Source organism: Oreochromis niloticus, linkage group LG5 (assembly GCF_001858045.2).
Source record: "Oreochromis niloticus isolate F11D_XX linkage group LG5, O_niloticus_UMD_NMBU, whole genome shotgun sequence".
NCBI lineage: Eukaryota > Metazoa > Chordata > Actinopteri > Cichliformes > Cichlidae > Oreochromis > Oreochromis niloticus.
Window position 1 is genome coordinate 16316070 of NC_031970.2, and position 25878 is coordinate 16341947.

The 25878-nt window shown below is 39.6% G+C and overlaps 1 protein-coding gene across 15 annotated transcripts in view; it reads left to right on the forward strand.

Moving 5' to 3' along the window:
• The first annotated feature begins 1982 nt into the window (after positions 1–1982).
• The window catches only part of cadpsb (Ca2+-dependent activator protein for secretion b), a 67516-nt gene continuing 43620 nt past the window's right edge, over positions 1983–25878 (forward strand). For 2 of the 15 annotated variants that reach the window (XM_025907203.1, XM_025907205.1), the window contains exons 1-3: positions 2008–3519; positions 18846–18959; positions 20160–20492. In XM_025907203.1, coding sequence (XP_025762988.1) covers positions 3187–3519; positions 18846–18959; positions 20160–20492 — 780 coding nt within the window. In that variant the 5' untranslated portion in view covers positions 2008–3186. Of the gene's footprint in view, positions 3520–18845; positions 18960–20159; positions 20493–25878 lie in introns of all 15 variants that reach the window. The other 13 variants (XM_025907204.1, XM_025907206.1, XM_025907207.1 and 10 more) reach the window with 11 other exon arrangements.

Consider the following 25878-nt stretch of genomic DNA (forward strand, 5'->3'; position numbering starts at 1 on the left):
TGCATTAATAAGAAGCCCATTCATCCAGACGAGCTTTTGTGAGGTCAGACACTGTTGTTGGATGAGAGAGTCTGGCTTTCAGCCACCATTCATTCCAAAGGAGATCAATACCAGTCAAATTCTTCTATAGCAAATTCATCCAACAGAGCCATAATAGACCTTGCTTTGATCACGTCCAAACGGGCTTTCTCCAAGCTGAAGCATGTAGATTTCGCTTCTCTGAAACTAAAGAGGAGGCTCTTAGGTTCAAGCCCACAACATTTTCCCCCCAAATTTAACTGGCACAGTGGAGAGAGGCAGGTAATGTTCTCCTGGCATTTCAAAAACTCAGACTCATCCATCAAACTGCCAGGTAGAGAAGTCGTCACTCCACAGGACATGTTTCCACTGTTGCAGAGTCCAGTGGAGACATGCTTTACACCGCTCCATTCAAAGCTTGTCAGTCTTCTTGGTGATGTAAGGCTTGAAGGCAGCTACTCCGACATTAAAAGCCATGCCACACCTGGCTCACAGTTTTTGTGCTGATGTTAATGATGATGTTTACTCACTATGAAGCTCATCCCTCGGTGACCCCTCTTTGTAACTTTACTGCCTGAGTTGCTGTGGTTTCTAAACACTTCCTCCTTTGCAATAACACCACTTACATTTGATGATGGAATATCTAGTAGGAGAGAAATTTCACAAGCTAATTTGTTGCATCAGTGGCATCCTATTACAGTACCATGCTCAAATTCATTGAAGTCTTTAGAATGACCCATTTTGTTTTAGTTATCAAATTTGGCATTCACTGACTAAGAGGTGTGGTCCAATACTTTTGTCCATATAGTTGTTTTTTTTTTCGTTACCTTAAAAATGTTTGCTTTGTCGTTGTACTTTATTTTAAAAATTCTTGACGTATAATTCATTTATCCTTTTCTTTAAGGCTGCCAGTTTTTACTTCCTTGTTCCACAGCACAAGTAGAACAACTCCCGATACTTACAAGGGAGTAAGGATCTTAGGAATCAGCAAGTATTTTTAGCTACTGAAAACACCCTGAATTTAGAAGAACTATGTGGTGAATGTTCAGAAATTACACCATGAGTCAAGGAACATAAAAGCAAATATTTCCTCTTCTTTTACTTTAACAGAGCCTTTCCATAAAATCTATTTTTTGCTTGTTGCCGTATTGAAGACAAATATTAAGTAGACTTTACACAGAGTAAGATCTAAAAGACTGGGGGATGATAACCATTCCTTTCTGCTCTCGTTGTTACAGTGAAACCAAAAGCTTTAAAATCTGTACAGGAAACAATATTTTTCGGTTAAACTGCTTCAGAGTTACCAGTACAGGTCTATGTTAAGTACTACCATAAAAGACTGTAAGACACTGCAGTAAAGGCAAATTGAAGCACTTTATTTGAGAGTTTGTAGTTCCAGTCAGGATTAACAGGTCAGACAAGCACATCTCAGTCTCACACTCAGGAAAACTGTCTCACCGGGGGAGAGTTACTATAATTATCAACAAACTGTCAATACTCTGAGCCTCGGTATTTAAAGCTAATGCTGTGAGTACTGGACTGGGGTAGGGTTTCTTTGGGGGTTTTTTTAAAAAACTTTGTGCATATCATCACTGGAAGTACACCATGACGAGTACGTGTAAAGCTCAGAAAGAAGGGAGGTGCTGAAGTTTTGTGTTTTAAGGAAAGGACAACTAATCTGTTTGTGCTAAAACTAAAATCAAAGCATTTCTTTTCTGTACCAGGCCTGCTGGCTGATGCCATCTTAATCTGATTATCTTGAACTGTATCAGTGTTTGATATTAGCAATGTGGTGTTAAAATTGCCCATAAAAAGGGGGGCACGGGGACTTGAAATTATTTTGAAATCTTGTTAAGGAAATGGAAAACATAGAAAATATAATGCCGCACATGAAACTGTTATGAATACTGCATGGAGGACGAATGAAGGGAATAAAAATATCTTTTTTTCCTTTTTTATTAAGAAAAATGCACTTCACGAGGAGAGCAAGCCATGTGTCATATAAATGCGGTCGGACTGTGCTTCCAGTATTGTAGTGTCTGCAGGATTTAAAGTATCACGTGACTTTTCGTTTGCTAAGCTCTGGCAGAACATCACAGCTTAGTGTTGCACGAAACGACTTACTACAACACATCTGTACTGTAACACAGTCAAAACAGTGTTTTTGTTTTTGTTCTCTTTTAAAGTCCGATTCACATTAAAGATCAACGCGTTATGTTGCATATTCACACTGGCCCAGTAACTAACAGTGAGTCAGACACCTAGGGGATTCTGTTCAGCTTGAATAATTAATTCCTGTTTAGTAGAAGAAACGCTTGTGTGGTGAGATTTCCTGACAAGGGATGCCAGCACGTACTGTAACAATTAATTTATGTACCAGAAGGCTTCAGAGAGGTGGAGAAGGCAGCTCGGTCCGTGTTGCAACCCCACCCTTCAACAGCGCACGGCATTTTACACCCGCTGTTCTGCATCCCGTGCGCGGCCCGTGCACTTCATAATGTTCCCCATTTCAGTCAGTGACAATATCAGAGAAATCCCGTGGCAGCCATCTTAGATGTGCCACTGCGTGAAGTTATGAGGGGCTACACTAAATGCAGAGCCGCGCGTGCTTCAGACTCGGATCTTTGCTTCGAGTGCTCTGAGTTCAGGACCACGGCCAGCTCCGGTCGACCGGGTCCCAGGCTGGCAGGAAGGAAGAGGCCATCTCCCGCTTTCACCGAAAAAAAAAGGAAAGGGGGAGGGAAAAAAAGCCGATCTCGTCCCCTCACATATACACTACCATCCCTCCACTCCTCCTCTCCGACTCTTCTCACCTCCCCCTCTCACATCCGCAGCAGCGACTGGCCAATAAAATACCGAAAATACGTAAGCACCGACGAGTGCTCGGCGCAGGCGGAGAATGGTCAGTGTGAAGCAGACTATAGCTCTTCCAGCATTACTCGTATACTGCTGACATCCCTCAGCCAGCGAGTACAACCAGGGCCTATCCCTATCTCGACTTCAGGCACATCCTGCATTATATCTATGCACGGGTAAGGCAGCGGCTCGGCCATCATCTGGGGATAAATATATATATATATATTTAAAACAATTAAAAAAACAAAACAAAAAAACAAACTCAGTTAGTAGGTTAGGATCTCTGTAGAGGCGCACCACTTCTAGTGCAAGATGTTAGATCCGTCGTCCAGCGAGGAGGAATCTGATGGGATAGTGGAGGAGGAAAGCAAAGAGGCAATGGCTCCTCAGGCCGGATCCCGCATCTCCCCGAGCAGGACCAGCGAGAGCTCGGGTGGACTAGCGCCCAGCAGCAGCCGCAGCAGTGCCCGTCCTACTAGCCCGAGCCCCTCGGCCGTCAGCGAGGAGAAGGAGGATCTGGAGAAGCTGCACAGAGAGGAAGAAGAGCGCAAAAAGAAGCTGCAGCTATATGTTTTTGTCATGCGATGCATCGCTTACCCGTTCAATGCAAAACAGCCCACAGATATGGCAAGGCGGCAGCAGAAGGTAAGAGCACCCGGTGCAAAGGCATAACTGATAGCCACATGATGACGAAATACCTCCTTTCATATCGCAGATGTTGTCATTGATGACCTACATAAACCAGAGCACAGGTTTGGCCACTAGGCCCTATCCGATAGCGCATGGAGACAGCACGGTGCCAGTGAAAGCACAGTTTGTTTGTTTGACGCAAAATGTTGAATTCATGGAGCATGACAGGAGCATATAAAGGTGCTTCGAGCTCCTGGTAGTGAAGGGGACTCGTGGTGCTGCAGAGCTGCAGGCTGAGTGCAGTCCATGTTCCTCCAGCACTCTAGCTCGTAGATGAAAGCAGCCCTACAGCCCAGCAAGCCCATTAAGTGAAAGGGCGTTCAGGAGATGGTGGATGGCAAGTCACAACAGGACAGTGTCATTGCCCTTCTTGGCCCACATTTTTACCGAAGTCCCGATGTCAATTACATATGCAGCTGTATATTGTGTCCTGCCTTCTTGGCGGATACCCAATCCCAACCCGTTTGCGCCATCACTTATCCCGTCAATTTGGCCTCCCAAGGTGACTTTTAGGCACAGACCTCTTGAGGAGGGTAGCTTAATGGCCTCTCTTCTCTGAAGATAAGCTTTGCTCCTCTCAGCGGCCTGTAGAAAATTAATTGAATTAAAACATTTTCAACGTTGACACATTTTTTACCTTTTACTATTTATTATTATTATTATTATTATTATTGTTGTTGTTGTTGTTGTTGTTATTATTTTAACAGGACATTTATCTTATAAGATTTATATACCTTAGCTACTGTAAAGGACAGGGCCCACACCCTGGCTTCTCAGGCTGCTATGTTAGTCCACTGATGTTGATGCCAGTTTTGGGTCATGCTGTCCTTACTGTCAAAGTCACCATGCACAGGCCTACTGTGCTAAGGGGAACGTTCAACTGATTGTAAGTTAGGATAATGCCCCTTGTATATTTCCTTTGCTTTATGCTGCCTATCTGTATGACTGACTTGTCAATTATGAATTAAGAAGCCTCTGTATATGGATCAGCATGTTTTATGTAGAACTGCTTTAATACTGAAACCCAGTCATCACATTGCATGACAGTATCAGATTCTTAAATCTCTCCTCAGAAGGAAGAAGTTCTTTGTTACTCACTGTGGTCAGGGGGCTCTCAGAAGAGTCATTCATTTTGGTCGCTCATTCATTTTAAAACCATGAATACTACTGTGGAAATATGCATTTATAAGTGCTGCTTTCATTTAACATGCAGACAACTTGTCTTCCTCTGGTCACTGTTAAGCCATATGGTCTGAATTTTCTGCTGACTCATGCACAAGTCCATGTAGGAGGCATAAACTGCAGTGTTTCCATCCATTTGTTTGTTTGTAGTCTGTTGAGCGTAGGTTACCGATAGTCTAATGCACGCCTAGTAATGCACTTTCATATCTGGTAGCTCAGGCAGCCACAATTCTCTGCTGTGGGTGAGTGAATATCTGAACAAACAATCAAACCAGGAACTCAGAGTGTGTCTGTCTGCCCACAGTCTAGCTGGTGTTTCTGATTTGATCCAAACATGGATAAAAATCACACATTAAAATAATTGAAAAAAAAATTTTAGTTGCAGTGAATTGGTTCAATCCAATCACTTGATGAGCATGACTTATAACACAGAACTGTTAACAAAATGGTGAGCACCAACATCTACGTTGATTACTTTCAGGCAGTTGTGTGCATTTATAATGTCATGGAGTTAGACAGTAGTCATCAGTTCACTGTCATTTAATTATATTTCTGTCTTGGGTGGATATGGAGAAATAATTTATCACACAAAAAGAATATTTAACATTTGTCTAATTACGTTTCTATGGATTCATCTTAGCCATGAACCTCATGTGAATGTGGGCTCCTCAGATGTCCATAGACAATAATTTATTAAGGTAATTCCTCACAGTGTTGGCAGCACAATCTAATATGTGCCCTATTACAATTTTAGCTATTATAGATTAGTCACAGAAATATGATGAAGCAATTTCTGTAATGAAAAGACTTAAAGGCCTCAGCAAAACATGTGGAGCAGCTCCATGATAATCCGTTATTAGAAGCTCTGGCACACAAACAGCAATGATGGGCTATCACAGAGAAACAGGCCAGGCTGTAGACTGTGCAAGCTCCACTGCTGCTTCTTGAAATATGTTGCCATAACCTTGTGGAAGATAAGCCAACAGGGCAGGAACAGGAAGGGGACTCTTTTTCAGGGTATAAAAAGTCAATCTTACCGTACAGTCTGAACAATATCTTAAAAAACAGCAGTTTGAAGGCTGTTGCTGCTCACTGCTGGCTTGGGTGTATGTGCATGACTGAGTGGTGGCACATGTGTTTGCTTAAAAGGCTAAGTATCTTGGGACCCACACAGCGAATGTGTTGAGTATTGAGGTTACAGACAGATTGCGTTGGTACAATTTATGAAATTTTAGCATCATTGTGATGGTCCCAGAGGGCAAAAACCTCTTTCATTCAATGGGAATAAACTGCACACACCGAGGAGTTAAATAAAGACATGTTGGCAATACAGTAAAATCACAATTTTGCATTTTGTTTTTGTTTTCAAAGTATAAGGCAAAAAGAAACGTATAGGTTTTGAAAAATATGACTGTTTTTAATGGCTAGCAATGTTGATCTGATGGTTGTCAGCTTGTTTGGTTGGTCAGTTTGACTTTAGTCAGAAAATGTAAATATTATGTAACAAGTGTTTGGCTTTTAATTGGACTGCCACTAAATGTTTGTTAAAGGAACACCTACCAAATGCCCACATGTGTCAATGAGAGCTTGTTAACTTGTTGATGTGTACAGCTCAAAGCACAAGCAGGAACTAAATTCTGCTTTGATTAAAAAATGTAGCCAAGGAGAATAAAATGTTTGCAGTCTGATTAATCAAACCAAGACTATTTGCTTTTATAGATCGCAGTTTATGTATATTTCCAAAGTAAGTAACTGTCCATGTCAGAATTACAAAGTGTGATTCCCTTGAAGATAATCTGACCTAATCAGTTCATCTGCCAGCAGGTTCACTTAATAGAGTTCCTCCTGGCTCAGCATTTTAATACTATACAGTATGCCATTTATACTGTGAGAGAGAGGGGCTGTGAATTGTGCAGCAGGGTTTGTGATGTGAATTTGAATTAGACTGAAGTGCAAACCGATGTTTGCCAGACAGGTGTTTGCAGTCATGTTTGCAGAGAGCTGTGGGAGTTCCACTGTGAACAACTTTTCAATGAGTGAAAAAGATGATCATAAATCATCACGTTAAAGTTGCACTTAGCTCACACATTGCAGATCTGTCTTTATGAAAGTCATTTTTTCATTGGTGCTTTTGAACAAAAGCATCAATTTTGCCACTTTCAGTTTATATTTCTCAGTGTTTCATTTCGTTTAGATTGTTATCATTTCTGAGGTTTAATCTTTCATTAGAATGTGGGACCGTTTGTTTAGGGGCGAGACTGAATATGTTAAGAATTGGTATAACAACGCAAACACTTTGTGAAAGCAGTTGATTTACTGTCATGCAGACATTCCTGTATTAATAGCAGCTGCTGTCAGCCGCTATTTGTTTCTTGAAAGTATGGTAATGTTTTATTTTTGTTAATAAATCCACTTAATCACAATGACTTTCAGTTTTTAGTTTACTCTTACTTTAGAGCTACAACTTTGGCAAAAGACAGAAGATTACCAATATTGAAACAATAACACTGTCTCATGCAAGAATAGTAAGAATTTAAAAGTGTGAAGAGTTATTAAAAACATTAAAGATATTTGGTAGTGGTCAGGGTGTTTGCATAGACATTCAACGTTTATCATTGCTATTGACAGCTGCTACATTTGTTTAGTGGATGATTATTTTAATATTCACGATTCAAGTGACTACTGCACGGTTTTAAAAACTGCACTGTGTAGTGTGCATTCATCTCCTTACTCAGTGGCATGTATATTGCCCCTATTTCCTTCTATTTCTACCAAAAGACACAGATTATCTGAATGGTGAACATGCAGATATAAACAACTGAGAGTGAACTGACCAACCTCAATATATTCATAAGACATTCAGTCATATGTGCAAAACACAGTGGTACTAAATGGAGAGCTTAAGTATGGCACTGAAATCATTTGCATTATTATGTAAGATCGCTGAATGGTGTTCTGCTTGAAATTAAAAAAAGGCATCCTTCGACAATAAAAGAAGCGTCGCTGTCAGTGGCAAAGTCAAGTATTGAGCTGAAAATAAAACATGTCAGTCAGCGCTTGAAAGCTGATAATGGGAAAAATTGTTCTCTCCCATTAAGCAGCAGTCTTGGTAGCATGTTTTAGCACCGCTAGTATAGGAGAATAAAGGTGTTTATTGACGGTGCGGATAAGCAAGTGAATTCAGAAGGGGTGACAGCTGAAAAGCAGCAGGCGAAATACCCCCTCACCCACGATCTGTGCAGCCACGTGTAAATTATCACAGCTTCTCAAATTAAACATCCTCTCTATGGGGACATAACGAAGGAGGGAAGCTTAGATCTTATTTGTCAGAATACTAACAATGTCTTTTCCTAACAGCGCTGTACTTTGAAGGCAGGAAATAGGGACGGGATCAAATTGAATAATACGTGCTCTAATAATAATACAACATTTTGGTGTGATGCTCACATGGCATGTGCCATGTGCTCAAAAAACAGGCTACCAAAATGCAAATGTTAGAGCACAGAGTCCTGGCATGTAAATGCATGGGAGTTTAAAGCTGGTATGGATGGCATCATGTGAGGGATTATTCCACATAGGTGGGAAGACATGAGCGTGATCTGGCTTAAAAGCAATATCCCACATAGTATTTTATCTCCTTCAATGGCTCTCAAAATACAGGATGTACTTGTTAATTATAGTCTCATGTGTCCTCACCCAGGCTATGAATTCTTGTTGGCCTTTCAAAGCAACAGATACATTTGTGCCAACGAATGTTAACCATCAGTGTGATGTGAGGCAAGATTTGTCTGGTTGAGAATAGCTGCTGTGTCCCAACACTGCATTCATGCATGGAGACAAATTAAGCAGCGTTGTTTAATTGCTGCACAAGTTTTCATTCCTGCTCCCAGTATTGCACATTAGCCATACTGGAAAATACAGTGCAAAAATAAGGGCTGGCTTGTTGAGAGAAGACCAAACATTAGCAATTCTAAAGCGGCATTTCATATATCATTTTTACTGTTATACAATTTTTTTTGTTTACTGAGCTTACCATAATTAAAACTGCTACTGCTTTACTTTTATGTGCATTTAATCATTTTGGTCTATAATAAGCAAAAAGCAGGGCAAAGCTGTATTTATTCAATGTATTCTCATGTAAGTTCACAAAAACAGGCACAAGCTCACTTTTTATCAGTCAGAAGACTTTGACTTTGAAGTTATTTTTGTTTACATTTTTGTTTAAAAATTGATTAATGATCAGTGAAATGCTGAAATGTGCCCATTTGCTGTTATATCAGTTGATTATATGATTAATCAACAAACTGTCTGAGCCCTGATCAACATGCTTCCTGTAAGCAAAGACCATTTTATTGGAAGTGTAGTGGAAGAAAACAGCAGGGATCCATTTGTACTTTGTGCCAAATGTTGACATTTACACTGCAGCAGTTGCAGTATTTATAATGCCTGTCAAAGTTTGCAGAGACGGAGAATTCATTCTGAGATTGGTAGCCTGCTAGAGCAAGATCAAAACAGGTCAGCACGTTTGACAAAACACTCCTTTAACCTTGGAAATGTGCAAGGATAAAGTATTATTCATAATGACATGTGCATTGCCTAGTCACGCCTATAAGTGTGTCATGTAAAGGAAAGCAAATCGAAACTAAATCAGCTATTGTAACATCTTCCTATTTCTGGCTATAATCGCATACTTTTTTCTTATACTGTAATTGTGACATAATTACAAGACAGTTGTCTCATAATTATGGGACTCTGATTATGCGTTATGGAAGTTATAATCACTCTAAGAGAACTTTTGTGAATCTTTTGATGGATACTATGTGCGGCTGCATGTCATCACACTTTCTGATCATTGTTGAGTCCCCTAAGAGAACTCAGGCGGCTGTTGGTGGTTATTTAGGGCTCAAGAGTTTATTGGTGCAAATGTGTGCTGTTATGCTGAACCCTGTGTAACACTGCTTCAAAGGGAAAATTACACAGGTATGAGTAAGAAAGGACAACAAAGAGAGATATTGAGGGAGAGATTAGTAGTGGTGATTTTCCACATTAAAGACAGAAGAGCTATAGCAGGGCCATTACTGCAGCTCTCCTATGAGCCTCTCTTTCCCACTCTCTGATGACTCTCACTGAGGCATAAAGAGCACAAACAGCAGCCTGGAGCAGGCATGAGGCGGTATGTCAGGTAGATACTCTGAGTTTATTATCACGGGTGTCACATGTTCATGCAACCAGTGCTTTAAATGGAGTCATTACACCAGTCCCTCCTTAACGAACATCAAACTTTATACTCTTTCACAGGCATTCTTCTGTGACATTGATGTAAAGTAACACAGGGGGTGTCACCAAGCAGTGAGAAACATAAAAAACAGACTTGAACATAGTGGCAAACTGTTAAAACATCTCTCAGGACATGGATTAACGTTGAGTCTACAACCTTTTATTGGTGAAGACTGTTAAGCCTTCCCAGCCAATAAATATTGGATGCGCGTTGATCTTTCCTATCACTAATTCTACAAAAGTTTTTCAAAAGCCCGATTAATGCAATCTGTGTGATCTTTTTTTCAACACATCTTGTGCCGCTTCCTATAGGGCTTTGGAGCGTGATGTCACTGGAGGTGGGCCACGCCCCCTTCCGCCATGACAGTAGGCTAGACACAGGATACAGCTTCAGCTATGGTTCGTACGTGTTGTGTTATCAGTTGCAACGTTTGATCACACGATCGTGAAGGCAAGAAGCTGGATAATGGGCTCTCTTTTCATCGTTTTTCAACCTGGAGGCAACGTGAGGGATCCCATGTATCCGATATTACTAAGCAAAGACGTCAGGCTTGCATTGCAGCGGTGAGACGAGCGGATCGAGTTCTGTGCAATCCCCAGCTTTTTGTTGGTTTGGTCTCCGTATCTTTTAGTGTTATTTTCAATGTAACACATTGAAAATAACACTAAAAGCATTTTAATAGTGATATGAATTAATTTAGAACTCACCGGAAAGAAGATGCGGAGACCAAACCAACAAAAAGCTGGGGATTGCACAGAACTCGATCCGCTCGTCTCCGCTCGTCTCACCGGTTTATTTCACACCTCAAACATTTATCAAACAATTAAGCAAATACAAATAATCTGCAATAAATTACAGGTAGTAAGAAAATAAACTACCAACTCTTTTACGCTCAGTCCGCACCTACACGGGTATTTTTGAACGCACAGCTGTTTCGGGCACATGTAAACGGGGTATCGAATCACCGAGAACGGAGATTTTTTAAAACTCCTTTTTTTTGCGTTTACGTGTGGACAAGGAATACAGAGTTTGTCACGCAATGTCAAAGGTATGTGCCTTTTCACGTCACACTGTGTGCCACGTTATTGTTTACATGAGATGAATTGCAGAATGGCAGATAGAGACAAAATACTGTTACTGTTAATCTGACTATCTGCAGGTTTTACACGCTTACATAAACAGGCCATTACTGTCCCTGCATTTAGAAAGGCAGAGGCATCACGGTGTAATTATTTTACATGTAGTTGTTTTTTTTCCTGTGTAATAATGTTCAACATTGCTATCAATACATTTTTCAAAAAAAAAACCTCTACAAAATGGGTTCAAAAACATAAACAACTGTGGGATACTGTTTGTCCGTGATTTGAACAGCCCAGCGCTGCTCCCGATGCAGGGAAAACTAATTCTGCAGGGAGACCTATCTCAGCACTTGTGCAGGTGAAGCCAAAGGGAAGATATGCTTCACCATATTTTCTAGTCTTTGGCTTGGAAGGAAGTTGGTTTGGAAACATATTCAGCTTTGCTTCATCTCCTGCTTTGCGTTTGTGTGGGCGCCCCATGCTAGCAGTGTCCAAGCGTTATTTTTGTTTTTGTTTTTTTTCCCTTTTCATGCCGCGCCCCCCCTGCAATAGCTCTGCGCCCCCCTAGGGGGCGGGCCCCACACTTTGGGAACCACTGCCTTATTGAACATCAAACAAGACTCTTCTGAGATAATCACCTTTGAAAGCTAAAAGGAGGGAACGAGGAGAGAAAGTTGGAGAAATTACAAAGGAAGACAGTAAGTGATTTGTGATGGGAGGGTGGGAGAAAAGGATTTATGTTGCAGACTCTTAATGAGAGTAATGCACCAGGAATGGAGTTACTGATTCACAGTCAGCTTCGTGTGCTCTACGGTATAAAGTAATGCAGTGGTACTGCAGTGTGTAGCCCTTTAATGCAAAACAAAGAAAAAACAATAGCAAATCTTTGCTTAATTGCCTATTTGTGTTAACATATTTGTGTTTGTGTATTTTAAGTTCTGGGAGCCTGCTCCAAAGTCACTTTCTTGATGATTTAATTCAGGCCTCAGTCATTCGTTTCGCCAAAATTCAACAGAATCTGTGACTCTTGTTTATCATATTTCGTCCATACATTTCTAAAGTGATTGAGTACAACACGTGTGCATTTAATTACAGGTCAACAGATGAATTTCATCAGAATCTGTCAAAGAGAATTTGATTTTGGTGTTCTTGATTTGTGAGTGTTCATATTCATGTGGTTTTATGTTCGCTTCTGCTAAACGATTATTTTCATCAAGCGAATGAGCAAAATGAAGAACCAGCAGAACAGGCTGCTGCCTGTGAGATGGTGGTGTGTGGTAATGGATGACACTTACTAGAAGGGGCTTTGCTGGTTGTGAACACAGTGTTTTTCTGAATATATCAGCAGCGCCACAGCTCCCGAATATGACAACACCGTGAAGACTGGTTATACAGAACCGGAGCCTCTTGTTTTATCCCTGTTTGCTGTGTGTCAGGCTCTGTCTGTGGAGCCTGCACCTGGCTGTTTGCTAACCCAGCGGAGTGGTATTTACTCACACAATGCTGTGTGTGCATGTGACTTCAGAACAAATCTACGGGTGCATGTCTGGTTCCAGGATAATAGCCTGTGAATGTGTCTTTGTATAATTGTAGTTTTGTGACCATAGTCGCTACGCAGTGTTGGTGTTTTGTGTTTGATGAGGCCTGCTGTTGGTAGATTTTGTGCAGCTGTCATGCAGTACTTGTTCCTGTACCCTTGTTTGCTGTTTACTCAGATGTGGGCTGGTGGTGTCATCTACAACATGAATAACCTTGTCTGGTGATAGCAGCCACTGATAACATATTTGCTAAAAACCAACACAAGCATTGAGACAGGGCAAACAGCGGCAAACAATAGAACTGAGTTTATATAACACCCTTTCTCCAGTTTTTACATTAGATTTCACAAATGTAAAGCTTACATTTTTTTTTTATCTCTATTGATATACAGATGTGTAATTGTATGTGTTCTTTTTAAATATTTTATCTTGTTTTAATGAATCGATTACACAGCTGTTTTACTTCTGCCCAACACAGAAAACTGTTCATTTATTTTGCTGCCATTTAATTTGGGAAAGCAGCCTAATTTAACTTCCCCCTTCCCTGACATTATATAACTTTAAGGAGCTCAAGTGTGAGTCAGCAAAGCAAAGTCCTTATCGTGCTAAACTACACAAGCTACAGTACAGTGCACCACATTCAATTAGCTAATTACTCCACTCCCCACTGCAGATAGTGGATACAGTATACATCACAAGCTGATGACATGTTGATTCAGTCAAAGTCAAATATCTATATGAATCCAATCATAACCACTATGTACTGAAAATTTACTGTGAATCAGAGGTGTTATCCAATTTACTGTACTTCAGGTTACATTCAGGATCTCTGATAATTGATACAACATTTAATCTCAACAATGTCCATTGTTTTAGTTTTGCACATATTTATAAAACATTAGAAACTTAATTTACACCTCCCTTTGTCTTATGGTTTAATATTAGATCTCATACATTTAAATTAGTACACATCTACATTTTTTTTTTTCAATTTTAAATATAATGCAAAAATGGCGACTACAATTGAGGTCATTTGCTACCATTAGATGTTCACTTTTTTAAATGTAAAATAGAAAATTGTGTTTTTTATCTGTTTTTATTGCAATTTTTGAAAGTGGTTTTGAGCAAGATTTCTCCAGGTTTTCTGAAGATCTTTTTCACAGCATTTTCTCTTATTTATTGATCAGTTTTAGAGAATTTTTGTTTGATTGATAAGCCATTTAACTCTGAGCTATGAATTATTCAAACATAAAAAAAAGCACCAAACTCAAAGGAAGAACCAGTATTGTGTCTACGCATAACAGACAACTGAAATACAACAACTAAATTATAAACACTTAGTTTCTAGCAACCTGTCACAAAAACATATAATTTGCTCTGATTTCTCGAGTTGAATCTATGGAAAATGCCAAAGATAACACAGTTCGATAGTTTTACAACAGCAAGGTCAATCCCAAAGAGTGATTAGCTGAAAAATTGTCGTATCCCTGCATCACGCACAGTATCCTTAAAAGTTTAAGGAAAAATGGAAAACTGGTAGACAAAAGATGAAAAAGTTATGTACAGCAGAGGTACACTTTCTAAAAGTCATGTCTTTAAACAAAAGAAAGGAAAATCCAGCAAAGACCTGACACAGAACCTGAGAAATGCATCTGGGTCTTCAGTTGAGCCATCTACTGTTGAGCCTCATCAGAAATGGTCTCAGTGGAAGGATGGCTGTTCTTGACAACCACAGGAAGGGAAACTGCGACAAAAAATGGACTGGACAGGAAATCAGTGGCAACGGGGCTGATGGACTGATGAATCCAGTTTTTTGGCTTAAATCATTATGAACACATTCAGAGGAGGTAGGGAGAGAGGTATAATAGTGACCGTCTACAGTCATCCTTAAAACATGGTGGAGGCTCTGTCATGACTTGGGGCTGCAATTCAGTCAGTGGTTCTGCAGATCTGGATCTGGTCAAAACGGATGAAATATAAATACAGAAAAATGTGGTTCCATAGTGTAGTGGTTTACGCTGACTCAAAATCCCTTGGGGACTGGGTCAGGAACAGCATCCAGCATAAATCAGCTAAAACAAGCATGCAGCTCTGAGAGAAGTCAAAAGTAAATTTATGAACACAGAAAGGCACCCTCAGAATTTGGTCCACCATGTAATACCATTGGGGAAGCATCTGATTAGCAACAAACACAATGGCATTGCAATACATGCATAGCTGGATAAAAAACATCAACAGCAACAAAAACAATGGATCACAACCAATCAAGGATTGGCCTCCGCAAAGCCTGGACCTCAACATTATTGAAGCAGTGTGGAATCATCTTGACAGAGAACAAAGGGCAGCCAAATTCCCAAAAAAGAGCTTTGAATGACCGGGAGAACTATTCATAAGGACTAGTTAAAAGAATGACAAGAAAGCTTCTCTAAGAGAGTTCAGGCTGTGTTGAAGAGTAAAGTAAGCCATACCGAATATTGACTTTCAAGATCATTAGTATAGCACAACCATTGCATTGTTTGATATACTGTATTTCTGATGCAGTAAATCAGAGCGCCTTTTTACCATTTTCCTTACAAAGGCTTTTGACCCCATCATGATGTACAAAATCAAAACAGTGTACAAATGAAAAATTAATGTCCTAATTACAAATAACAAAAACAAAGAGTTATTTCATAGCAGATACAGAGACCTCACTCAGACTGTGGCAAAATAGAAACATACCAACAGAAGAACAGAAAATTACTCCATAAGCTCACTGAAGAATGACTAAAGGTCACTGATGTTTTACAAGACATGCGCCTGAGGGAACTTAGTACCATGAATCTCTGTTAGAGACTCAGTGGGCGTTTAGATACAAACTGAAATTATGCAAAGTTAAAGTAGACAGACTTTCTAGCAAACAGTAACAAAGAATATTCCCTAGAAAACTTAGCAGGGAATTAGGGAAATTATCAGAGCTAATCCTTCATCGTGGCCAGTGCCATATCTTGTGACGTAAATCTGCTTTTGATCATACAAAGTTAAAATACTGAATTTATTAATGTTTTATGCAAACTAGATATTATCCACATGGTCAAAGTGAAAAATTCTCTCTCAGTTTAAACTGCAATGAAGTTACTGTACATGTGCATGGCTCCTCTATTGATATGTGAATGGTGATTAATACCACTGCCCACTTCATTGCCAGCGAATGAATCACTGGGTAACACTGCAATCTTGATAAGAGCCACAGAGAAGAATCAATATGACCAAAGCAGCAAAGTATGTCTTGGGAGTCTGGCAATACTGATGAAAATGCAGGCATTTTCTTTCATCCATTAACACAGCACGGTTCTCCAATGAGGGAATAAATAAAAGCAAAAAAACTCCAAATACTTCCAGTAGTCAAGCTGTGCTTCAGCTTTCTCCAAAAAAAACCCCACATATGCAAACTTGAATGGAGTTAGTAGCTTATTATGTTGTCACATGAACTCAGATCAGCCAGAAGAAACTGTCAGTGGAAGAACTATTAGCTTTGACCTTTCAAGGTAAAATCTTCAGGTAAAACACAAATGTGCTCTCCCACTGTTCCAATCACAATATCCCATCTTTCTGTCATTTTTACTGCGGTATCTTTTTAAATTTTATATTTGAAAAGAAATATCTCATGTTCATATCATGTTATTGAGGACAGAAACAGTGAGTTTTTTGTATTTTGTTTTAATTACTGAAAGAACAGATTAATTATTGAAAGAGCTGTCTGATTCATTTTCTGCCAGTTGATACCTTGACTAATTGTTTCAGCTGTAATTACAAACGCTCATTAATATCCAGTCATAATGGTCACAAATCTGTTCTGGTCTACACAACACAGACTTTGTGTTGTGCACAAAGTCTGCAGTATAAAGAGTATATATCAGTGCTTGGCTCTATTTATGCAAGCTACACTATGAATGACCTCAGAGCTAGTATTACAAGTGTTAGCTTTGCTAAAACGTTTCAGTCAGCCTGATTCATCTTTGTTTTTTGCCTCTTTTGAAAGCTCAGCAGTAAAAAGTATCTTTCAGGATGCATTTTCCTCTCTATTTGACATATTATTCACATTGCTTTCTTTGCCTGTTTTTGAAAAAAAAATGTACATTACTGAGCATGCGACTTCAGTCTGAAGAGCCACACTCCTGTTTAGAATTTTATTACACAGAAAGCTGCTTAGGAAATATCCATCCATCCATTCATTTTCTTAACTGTGCTTCTAGGCTACCTGTAATAGGAGGAGAGGCAGGGTACAACCTGGACAGGTTGCTAGTCTATCACAGGTCCAACACAGCCAAAAAGGAACTTAACGTGCATGTCTTTAGACAGTGGGGGGAAGCTATAACCGGTATAAATCTGGTATAAACCCTATATGGATTTATACCAGATATAGGAAGAAAACTCAAACTCTACACAAAAAAGCCAACCAGGACATTTAAACAGTTTATTATACATGTATGATACATGTATGGCAGTGTTACAAAGTGTTAAAAAGTGTAAACTGATGTTTTTATCCTCAACCTTACTTTCAGATATGGATAATATCTGACTACGGACAAGTGTGTCAACCCCACCTCCCGTGTATCCCCATAGACCAGAGCAGTTTGCATACTCGTGTTAATATTAACATTTCTTGCCTTAGGATGTTCCTTGAACGCCATGGTTTATTAAAACACAGCAGAAATTGCCTACATTTTTCTTTAATCTCACATTTAGCTGTGGGAAACATGAATTAATCTGAAACCTGAAGCAGAGGGGCAGTATCGATCCCTGATGTAGATGTGCCGTTTTATGTTGTAAGTGGAACTTGTTTGGACGTTAAGTGGATGTATCATCCTGAGATCCTCTGTACCACAACAATCGCCTAAAGTAAAAGAGATGTCTTGGTGGAATGATTTGTGATACCGCCAGTTTCAGTCCATATTATTTTTACTGGACAGGTCATCTCATTTTTAACCTCTGGTGATAGTATCGACTGGCTGGGTGTTTGTATTTTGGCCTGAATACGTTAAAGCTTTCTAACTCTGGCACTTGGCTCTAATAGTGAATTCTTAGAGGCTATTACTTTCTGAGCACTATCTAACGGGGTTGGGGTAATATGATGGACACACAGATGGTGTTGAAATTGCCTCACAGGCACACGATATGTGGTGCTTTTCCACCTCACTCCTACACCAAAGTCTGTCACTTGCAATGTGCTGCTGAACGCAGGCAGACACACACATTACCAGCAGGTCCCGTATAATAACAGGTTGAACTGTAAGATTGAAGGCACTTATCAGAGGGAGACTGTCAGTCTTGACCTTTAGATTACTGAGTCAGTAACCATGTGTGAAATCAATACATGGACATCAAGACTGTAATGAAGATCGAAACTGGAACAAAAGGAAGTGATGGAGAAAATCTTACTCATGTGCACAGATGTATCTCAGGAAGTTCACAGATAACAAGCACGCCATGTTATGTGCTTTAGCTCAGAATAATTTAATTTAATTGATGTTATAACATGTTGTAACAAGTTTATAATCTATAGTGAGACTTCTGTTATGCTACATAGGTCAACATGATGATGTGAAACAATTTTATATTGACTGTAGTTTTGCAATTTAGCAATCTCTCGATTTAAAAAAAATTGAGAGATTGCTGAGACAAATATAGTCAGTAGTTTTGTAGGGGTTTAATCAAAAACCAATACTGGACAATACATTCAGAAGAGATGTTTTCATATGTAACCATTGCACACCTTTTTAGCTGAGTGTGATTTGTTTAGTTTGGCAGTTTCCACTGTTTAGATTTCAAGTGGGGAAGCCATTAGGCAACACATTTCATCTATAAGTGATGGTAAAAAAGGAGTATGATTGGCTGCTGTTCAGAGGCACTAGAGGTAATGTGGGTTTAAGATGTAGATGCAAAGATGGAGCTAGCAAACACTCAGTGAAACATCATAAATCGACTTGCACTTATATTCTGTGGGCTACCACTGAAAGAATGAGTCACAGAATGAGATACAGTTAAATGAAATGAATTTGAATAAGAGGAGATATTTGGTGAAAATGGTGAGAAGCATGTTCGATGCTTGTTCCGTGATTTGTGTGAATCTGACCGAGGTAAACAATGAAAAACTGGCTTTATTATTTGGTTTAAACTTTTTTTTTCTCATGACGCAATCTTTGTTTGTCCTTGCTTCCAAAGATTACCAAGCAGCAGCTTCAGCAGACCAAGGATCGCTTCCAGGCCTTCCTCAATGGAGACACACAAATTGTGGCTGATGAGGCATTCATCAACGCTGTGCAGAGTTACTCTGAGGTACCAACAACCCACCCTACGTAGCCATAGCAGCACAATCACAGTAATAACCTTTTCATTCAAACACAGGCTGCAGTTCGTATGATTCTAAATCATGCATTTTCACATTTTCACTCTTGTAAAGTACGGCGTTTTTTGTTGTGTGTGCAGGATATTCCTCATTATTCTCTCTAAAATGTGTAGCTTTCAATCTAAAAAGCCAGAAAAGCACTGCACAGCGCTCTTGCTGTTCCATGTCAAAATGCCTGAATTCTGAGTGGTAAAATGGTGGCTGAAGCTTTTCACTACACAGATTATGAGTCAGAGCATGTGGTTGACACAGCCATCTTTTCCAAGCTCACTATTCAATCTGCAGATGAAAAAGTCATTACTACAATGCTTACAGGACAAAAGGAATTACATATAGCGTGATATGTTAAATTAGTGATGGAAAAACAAGCCATTATGAAAAGCGTTAATGTGAGACTGGAACCCTCAGGAAGCGCACACACAATTACTCTTTTTGCAGAAGTTAATTAGGAGATAACTGACACAGGCGTGACAGCTGAACAGGAATCTCATTTATTTTGTGATATTTAATATTAATGCGAAATACACAACAAGTGTTCAGAATTAACTATTGAAAACCTGAAACTGTGCATCCCTCTTACACTCATATGTAGGGTGCAAGATGTCTTATATAGTCATTCAGCCATCATTGGTGTCATAGAAAACTTTAAGGTAAACACATTTTCATAAAATAAGGACATATGAATTTCAAAAATAAAATGTCACGAGTAATTTACCGCTGCACTCTGGTGTTTCAGCACAGTAGTCACTGCTTTGAGTCATAATGAATGCTAAGAACAAAATTTGACTGTCAAAATAACAAAGCAGTCATCTTTGATAATTGCTTCACTTGATGCAGTGACAATATTGCCTTGTCTGGATGTCTCCCTGTTAGGCTGTCATTAGCTGCACACAGAATGCCTGTCTTGAGTCACAGCAAATGCATACATGCTCTGATTTTTCACTCCAAAGTTATTATTCAGTTTAATGGTTTTGTTTTGCTGTTGAAGACAGATATTTACTGTTTGAAGCCGAGTGTGACAGCAGAGCTACCATATAATTACTGATCATCATTTTAAAATAATAACATATTTTTTTTAAATGCATCTCATACTCAGCTGCAACTATTGATGCTGGACTTTCACAATGTAGGTATTTCTTAAGAGCGACCGTGTGGCAAAGATGGTCCAGAGTGGTGGCTTCTCAGCCAACGATTTCAGGGAAGTGTTCAAGAGGCACATCGAGAAGCGCGTGCGCAGCCTTCCGGAGATCGACGGTCTGAGCAAAGAGACGGTGCTCAGCTCCTGGATGGCCAAGTTTGACACCATCTACCGTGGCGATGAGGATCCGCGGAAGGCGCAGCAACGCATGACTGCCAGCGCGGCTTCTGAGCTGATCCTCAGCAAGGACCAGCTGTACGAGATGTTTCAGAATATCCTCGGCATCAAAAAGTTTGAGCATCAGCTGCTTTATCAAGCCTGCCAGGTAAGGCATCACACCTGTGTGACACATGGTGACTGAAATACATGCATATTCTGTCCCAAGTTGGGAAATGCCAACCTCTGAGCATAGTCCACTGACTTCTAATTCCTTAATAAGACTTACTGTTTAACATTATGCACAGTGCAAACTGTTACTGTGGTTTATTAGATCCCTCCTTTGTGTTTATTTTAATGCTGCAAGTTTATTTCTTCACCTTTTTTTTCCCATTTGCAGCTATACGCCACAACTTCTCGGTTCTCCTGTCTGTGCTGTGGTTAGAACACAACAACAACACACAAATCTTTTATCCTTATAATACCACAGGCTAGTTGCCTTTTTGCAGGGTGTGAACCAGATAATTTGTTCATAGATTATTAATAATAACAGTGGCACATTTATGACTGTAGGTGCATTTAGAGTTATAAATATTTGTCCCATATGGAACTGTTAGCGCTAGTGTTAAATGGAGATATTATAAAAGCAAATTAGTCTCTTTGACATATATCCCTTGATACCAGACAAGCAATGCTCCATTGTAGTGGAGATATATTGTGATTGCTGGTGGATAAAAGTGGACACTTGGGTGCTTGTGTCAGACATAACTCTCCTTCCCTTGCTGTCTTTACTGCTCACTATGAGAAAGCTAAAAGCACTGTTAATGTTGCCTTTCTTTGTGATTTGGGAGGATTTGGAGGAAACCTCTGACACCTTTGTATCTGGCCACTCAATAATTTCATTTAGTTCTAATGAACACATCTTATGGGAGGCAATTTAGTTTTTAAAGCACTTAGCTAATTTGGATCAGGTGTCATTCTACCTTCAACAGCTGCTAAAATACAAGCAGATGGCATGAGATGCTAGTAAGCTAATTAAATTAGTTTAGTATTATTGAAATGTCTCAGATGGAAACAAACTATATAGGCTGTGTTCTGCACCTGTGTATTGCTTATGAGCAATACATTGCTATAGGACTCATATTCAGTGTGTTTTTCCTCCCAAGCCTTTGAAGATGCTTAACCTACTTTTTTATACTCTGGCAGCAGAGCTGATGGTATAGGGTCACAAATTTGCATGCAAAACATACAATTTCTTCAAACAGAACCTAGCTTGAACAATGCAGATCAAGAATTAACATTACACCAGTATAAATGTACAAATACAAATACACATGGTGCATAATTGTATTTCTACACCTTTGCATTGCAGTTGCAGGTACGTTGGTCATTTATGTGTCTCCTCGTGAGTGAAAGATGCAAAATCTGAATAAGAGCATTCGTTTTTATATCTGTTTTCACTGTAACTGTTTTTCCAGGTGTTCTTGGCATCTTGTTTCATTTCTTTTGCCGCTGTAATAAATGTATTTGACTGTACTATTGGTGACTTGGAGCATCTCTCAGTAAGCAACCAGCTGCTGCATACTGTCCTCTAGTACATGATAAAATCCGCACTAAAAGGAAATGCAGCAATCCAGTCTGCATGGCTCAGGGCTGCTGGGATTTGATGAAAGGTTTTCATGGATTGGCTGGGATTCAGAGGCCATCATTTTTTAGCTGTTATCACTGGGGATTTATATTTTTTTGCACTTACATTCAACTAGTCAAAGGAAACACTGGTCTATTTCTGTCTAGTGTTAAAGTAAGAGCAGCCCCTGGAAATGACTAACAGACTGATTAGACGTGTACGGCCAGCTGCTGCGCCAGCCAAACTCTGAGCATGGTCTACTGACTAATGGCTGCACATTTATTTATCTGCAGTGACACCAAGCATGACCAAATAGCTTAAAAATGCTTGGTGTCTACACTGAAAAGTCATAATTAGTCTAATCTATGTTGAAGTCTGTGTCCACTTGTAATTCTTCATATGATAGCGTTTATAGAAAAATATGTTTGTATTGGGTTTTTCTTGAGTAAAACAGTAATGTGAGAAACCAGTTTTAAAGCTTTTTATGTATAAATGTTGAGAGTTTTGTGAGCATTGGTTAACCTGCGACAGAAGAGCTTTTTACTGCTGTTATAATCGCTTTTTGCGTGACCTTATTTGTATGATTGATGGAGTGCTAAGTTATTAGCTAACTTACTGAAACTTAAGTTTCATCAGTAGACTGTAAACAATAGACTCAGGCACCTCCCAATTAGCATTCAGTAGCAAATAAAATACTCAAATTTCACTAACCAAAACTGGTGAACAGACTTTCATGACGGCTGTCTGTATTTTTGGTCAGATAATTGCAATAAAAATGTTCCAAAAGCCATTAAGACTACAAACAAGGATGAATTTGGTCCAAATTTCATGACTCAAATTAGCTGAGGTGAAGCCAAGAAGACAGCTACTGTTAGCACTCACTTGTTCCATTATCAGCCAGTCAGTCCAAACCACGACACTCCGAATAATGCAAAGATTAGGCCTTTACAAAATTTGAACTCCTTTTGTAGCCAATATACAGTTGTTGTGGTTGTTATGGTTAGCTTTATAGACAAAAATTGCTATGTGCTATTGTGAAGTTTAACCTGGGCACCTAGCATGCAGATTTATACTTGGATGTTAATTCTACAGGGATGTTATAACCCCTTCTAAAACCCTATGGCGTAACTTACACCATAATCTGATGTGCGCCTCTCTTGAAATGTAACTGTCACCTTGTCACCGCCTTCTTTTATATGTGACAAATCAACAAGGTAACTAACACATAAAACAAGACACGCATGAAAGCTGGTAACAAGTTCAGCCAATTATGTAGGTTACATTGTAATGTAGGCTCTACAAGGACTGACTGCAGAAGCCTAAATCAGAGAAAACCCACTTTAAGTGGCCATTACAGCTTTTGGCAGTTTTTTTTTCTTTCTTTTTATTAGCTCAAGAGTTGATGCCTGCTTTTATTGCTATTAGTCGGATTGTGTGACTGATTTTTTTTTTACGGTATTAGTTAAAATGATGGAAGTAACACAAATTCAGAAACACACTGCTTTAAAGCAGCAGTCCAGCAGCTCCTGTGGTCTGCAAGGTAAAATTATAGCTTTTGTAAAAAAGAGTCTGGTGCTTTTTACAATCCGTTATCCATCAGGAAGAACTGTCTGGCAGCAGCAGTGAAAATAAAATGCAGACTTAAACTGATGAATTGATTTTTACTTTTTTATAGGTTTCCGTCTCTGTCCTCGGCAGTACATTCTTTAGCTTCGGTCCTTATGACAAGTAGCTGATAGTGTAAACTACAACACAATTTAAAACACAGAAACAAGCAAACAAAAAAATCAAACCAACCCATAAGCATTTGTGCTTGCTCTTGCAGCTAACAACAGGAAATTTTGTAACCATTGCTAGCGGCTGATGCATTTTTGTTAATGGCATGATATTCACTTCTCTTGCACTCACCTCGGGAGAAGTGAGCAGTGAAGGAATGGCATTATGCATGCTTTCAGGTCAACAACTGCTCGGTAAAGTTCTTACTCTCTTGTAGAGCTAGGTGGGAACCTAGATGCTGAAGGAACTGAAGTAATTAGCTGACTAATGCTACCACTGCTCGCAGATTCTCATTCTGAGTTGTTTTAATCACTGATATTTATTCACATCAATGGGCTCTCACTTAGTGAAATGATTCTCTAATCTCGAGCGACTGATTAAATTACCTAAGCCTGGGAATAAGAAGAAAAGCACAAACAAAATGAAACTTTCCCCCCTGAAGAATTGTAAATCATGGCCTGTAGACACCCACCCAGAGCGAAAGATGATATTCCAATCAGTTTGCCTTTGACAGGTTTTTAAAGGAGCTCCCTCCTTTTTCCCTCAAATTTGTTATGTCAGCAACTGTTAGTTGGGAAATGAGGCCTGAGCTCTTCCTGGTTTAGCCTGTAGCTGATATAATGGCGTAATGGAGCCTCTTCACTGCACACAGGATTGGGAGAGGATGAAAGCATTTGCTATGCCTGGCAAGCCACCTCTTAGCTGAAAAAGCAGTGATGCTGAAATGAATTGTGAAGCTTGATATATGGATGGAATACAGACAATATTTATTATATGGGAAAACTATAAAACAAACAATTTCCATGTTTTCAGAATCTCCATTATCGCAGCAAAATAACAACCTCTTTTCCTGAAAAGTGTGCTAATAGACTATTGTATAGTCCTAGCTGGTAATATTCCCTAAGTCCAGTCCTTAAGACGTGGTGCCAACACTCTGTGGGAACACCAAGTGAGTCGTGACATCTTCTTGTTTTTCCTCTGTGCTTTGATGCATTTGAGCATCCCAGCTTTACCCATAAGCAGAAATCAGTACTTGGAAACCCATGTGGAGTCGTTTCTCTTTATCTCACTCACTAACCGGGGAGGCTTTTGCATGTTGATGGGCCCTCTCTCACACTTCCATCTTACAGAATAGCCTTGATATTGATGTGGCTCTGTAGCCTATTTTGGCCTTCTAGCCACAGATTGCATTGAATCCAAGCTCAGTTTACTTCAGCGTCTTGCATTCAAAGATCTACCATACTGTTCCATCCCATATTCTCTGGAGGTTGCAAAACATATTAGGAAACCCTGATAGTGAAGTTTTTTCTGAAGGTCTCCATCTGCCGTAGCTCAGCTCTCTCCGATCTCAGCTTTTGTCCTTCCCTTGTCTGAGTGATGACCTTCCCGCCTACTCTTGCTGATAGTTTCTCAGGCAACACAAGTCTTTATCTCTGAGACAGACTGCCCTTGTTTCACGGCACACTTTGGCTACAGCGTTGCTGTGCTTGAGCACCAGCTTTGCCTGCTTCTAATGGGGTTCACTCTAGCTCTAGGAAGCTTTTGCCAAAAAGCCCAATTCCCAACTTTTCCACCATTGTTTCATATAGAGTACACACACACAGTTATTATAGGTCAGCTATAAAGATCAAAAAAGCTATGCCCATCACAATGTTTAATAGGCTGGACCTGCTTTAAAAAGATCATGCAGCAGGTTTGAAAACAGATTAATCCACATGTCGAACAGCTTCCGATAAAATCATTTTACAGTCTGTGCAATGCTTTGAGTTCAAGGCTCTTAACAAGACTTCTGAAAGGTAGAGTAACAATCTTAAACACTCATATATTAAGAGTAACATAACATATCTTATGTGTTGTCAAGTGCTGTAAGCGGGAGCCCATTGATGTGAATTTGTATTTGTATACAAGTCTATCTCTAATAACTCAAATCATTTTTTAGGACTCAGGGTGAATATAATTCATGCGTACTTCCTGTTTTGAGGTGTCCCTAGGTTTTAGGAACAAGGCACATTTGGAGCCCTGTGTTGAAGATGTGCAGAAATGAGATGGCTGTTCTTTAAAAAAATGCAGTTGCAATTACATTTTCTAATTGGGGTACCTTGCACGATGGTGCACTCAAATAAGCACAGCCTTTTCTCACATCGTGCAGATT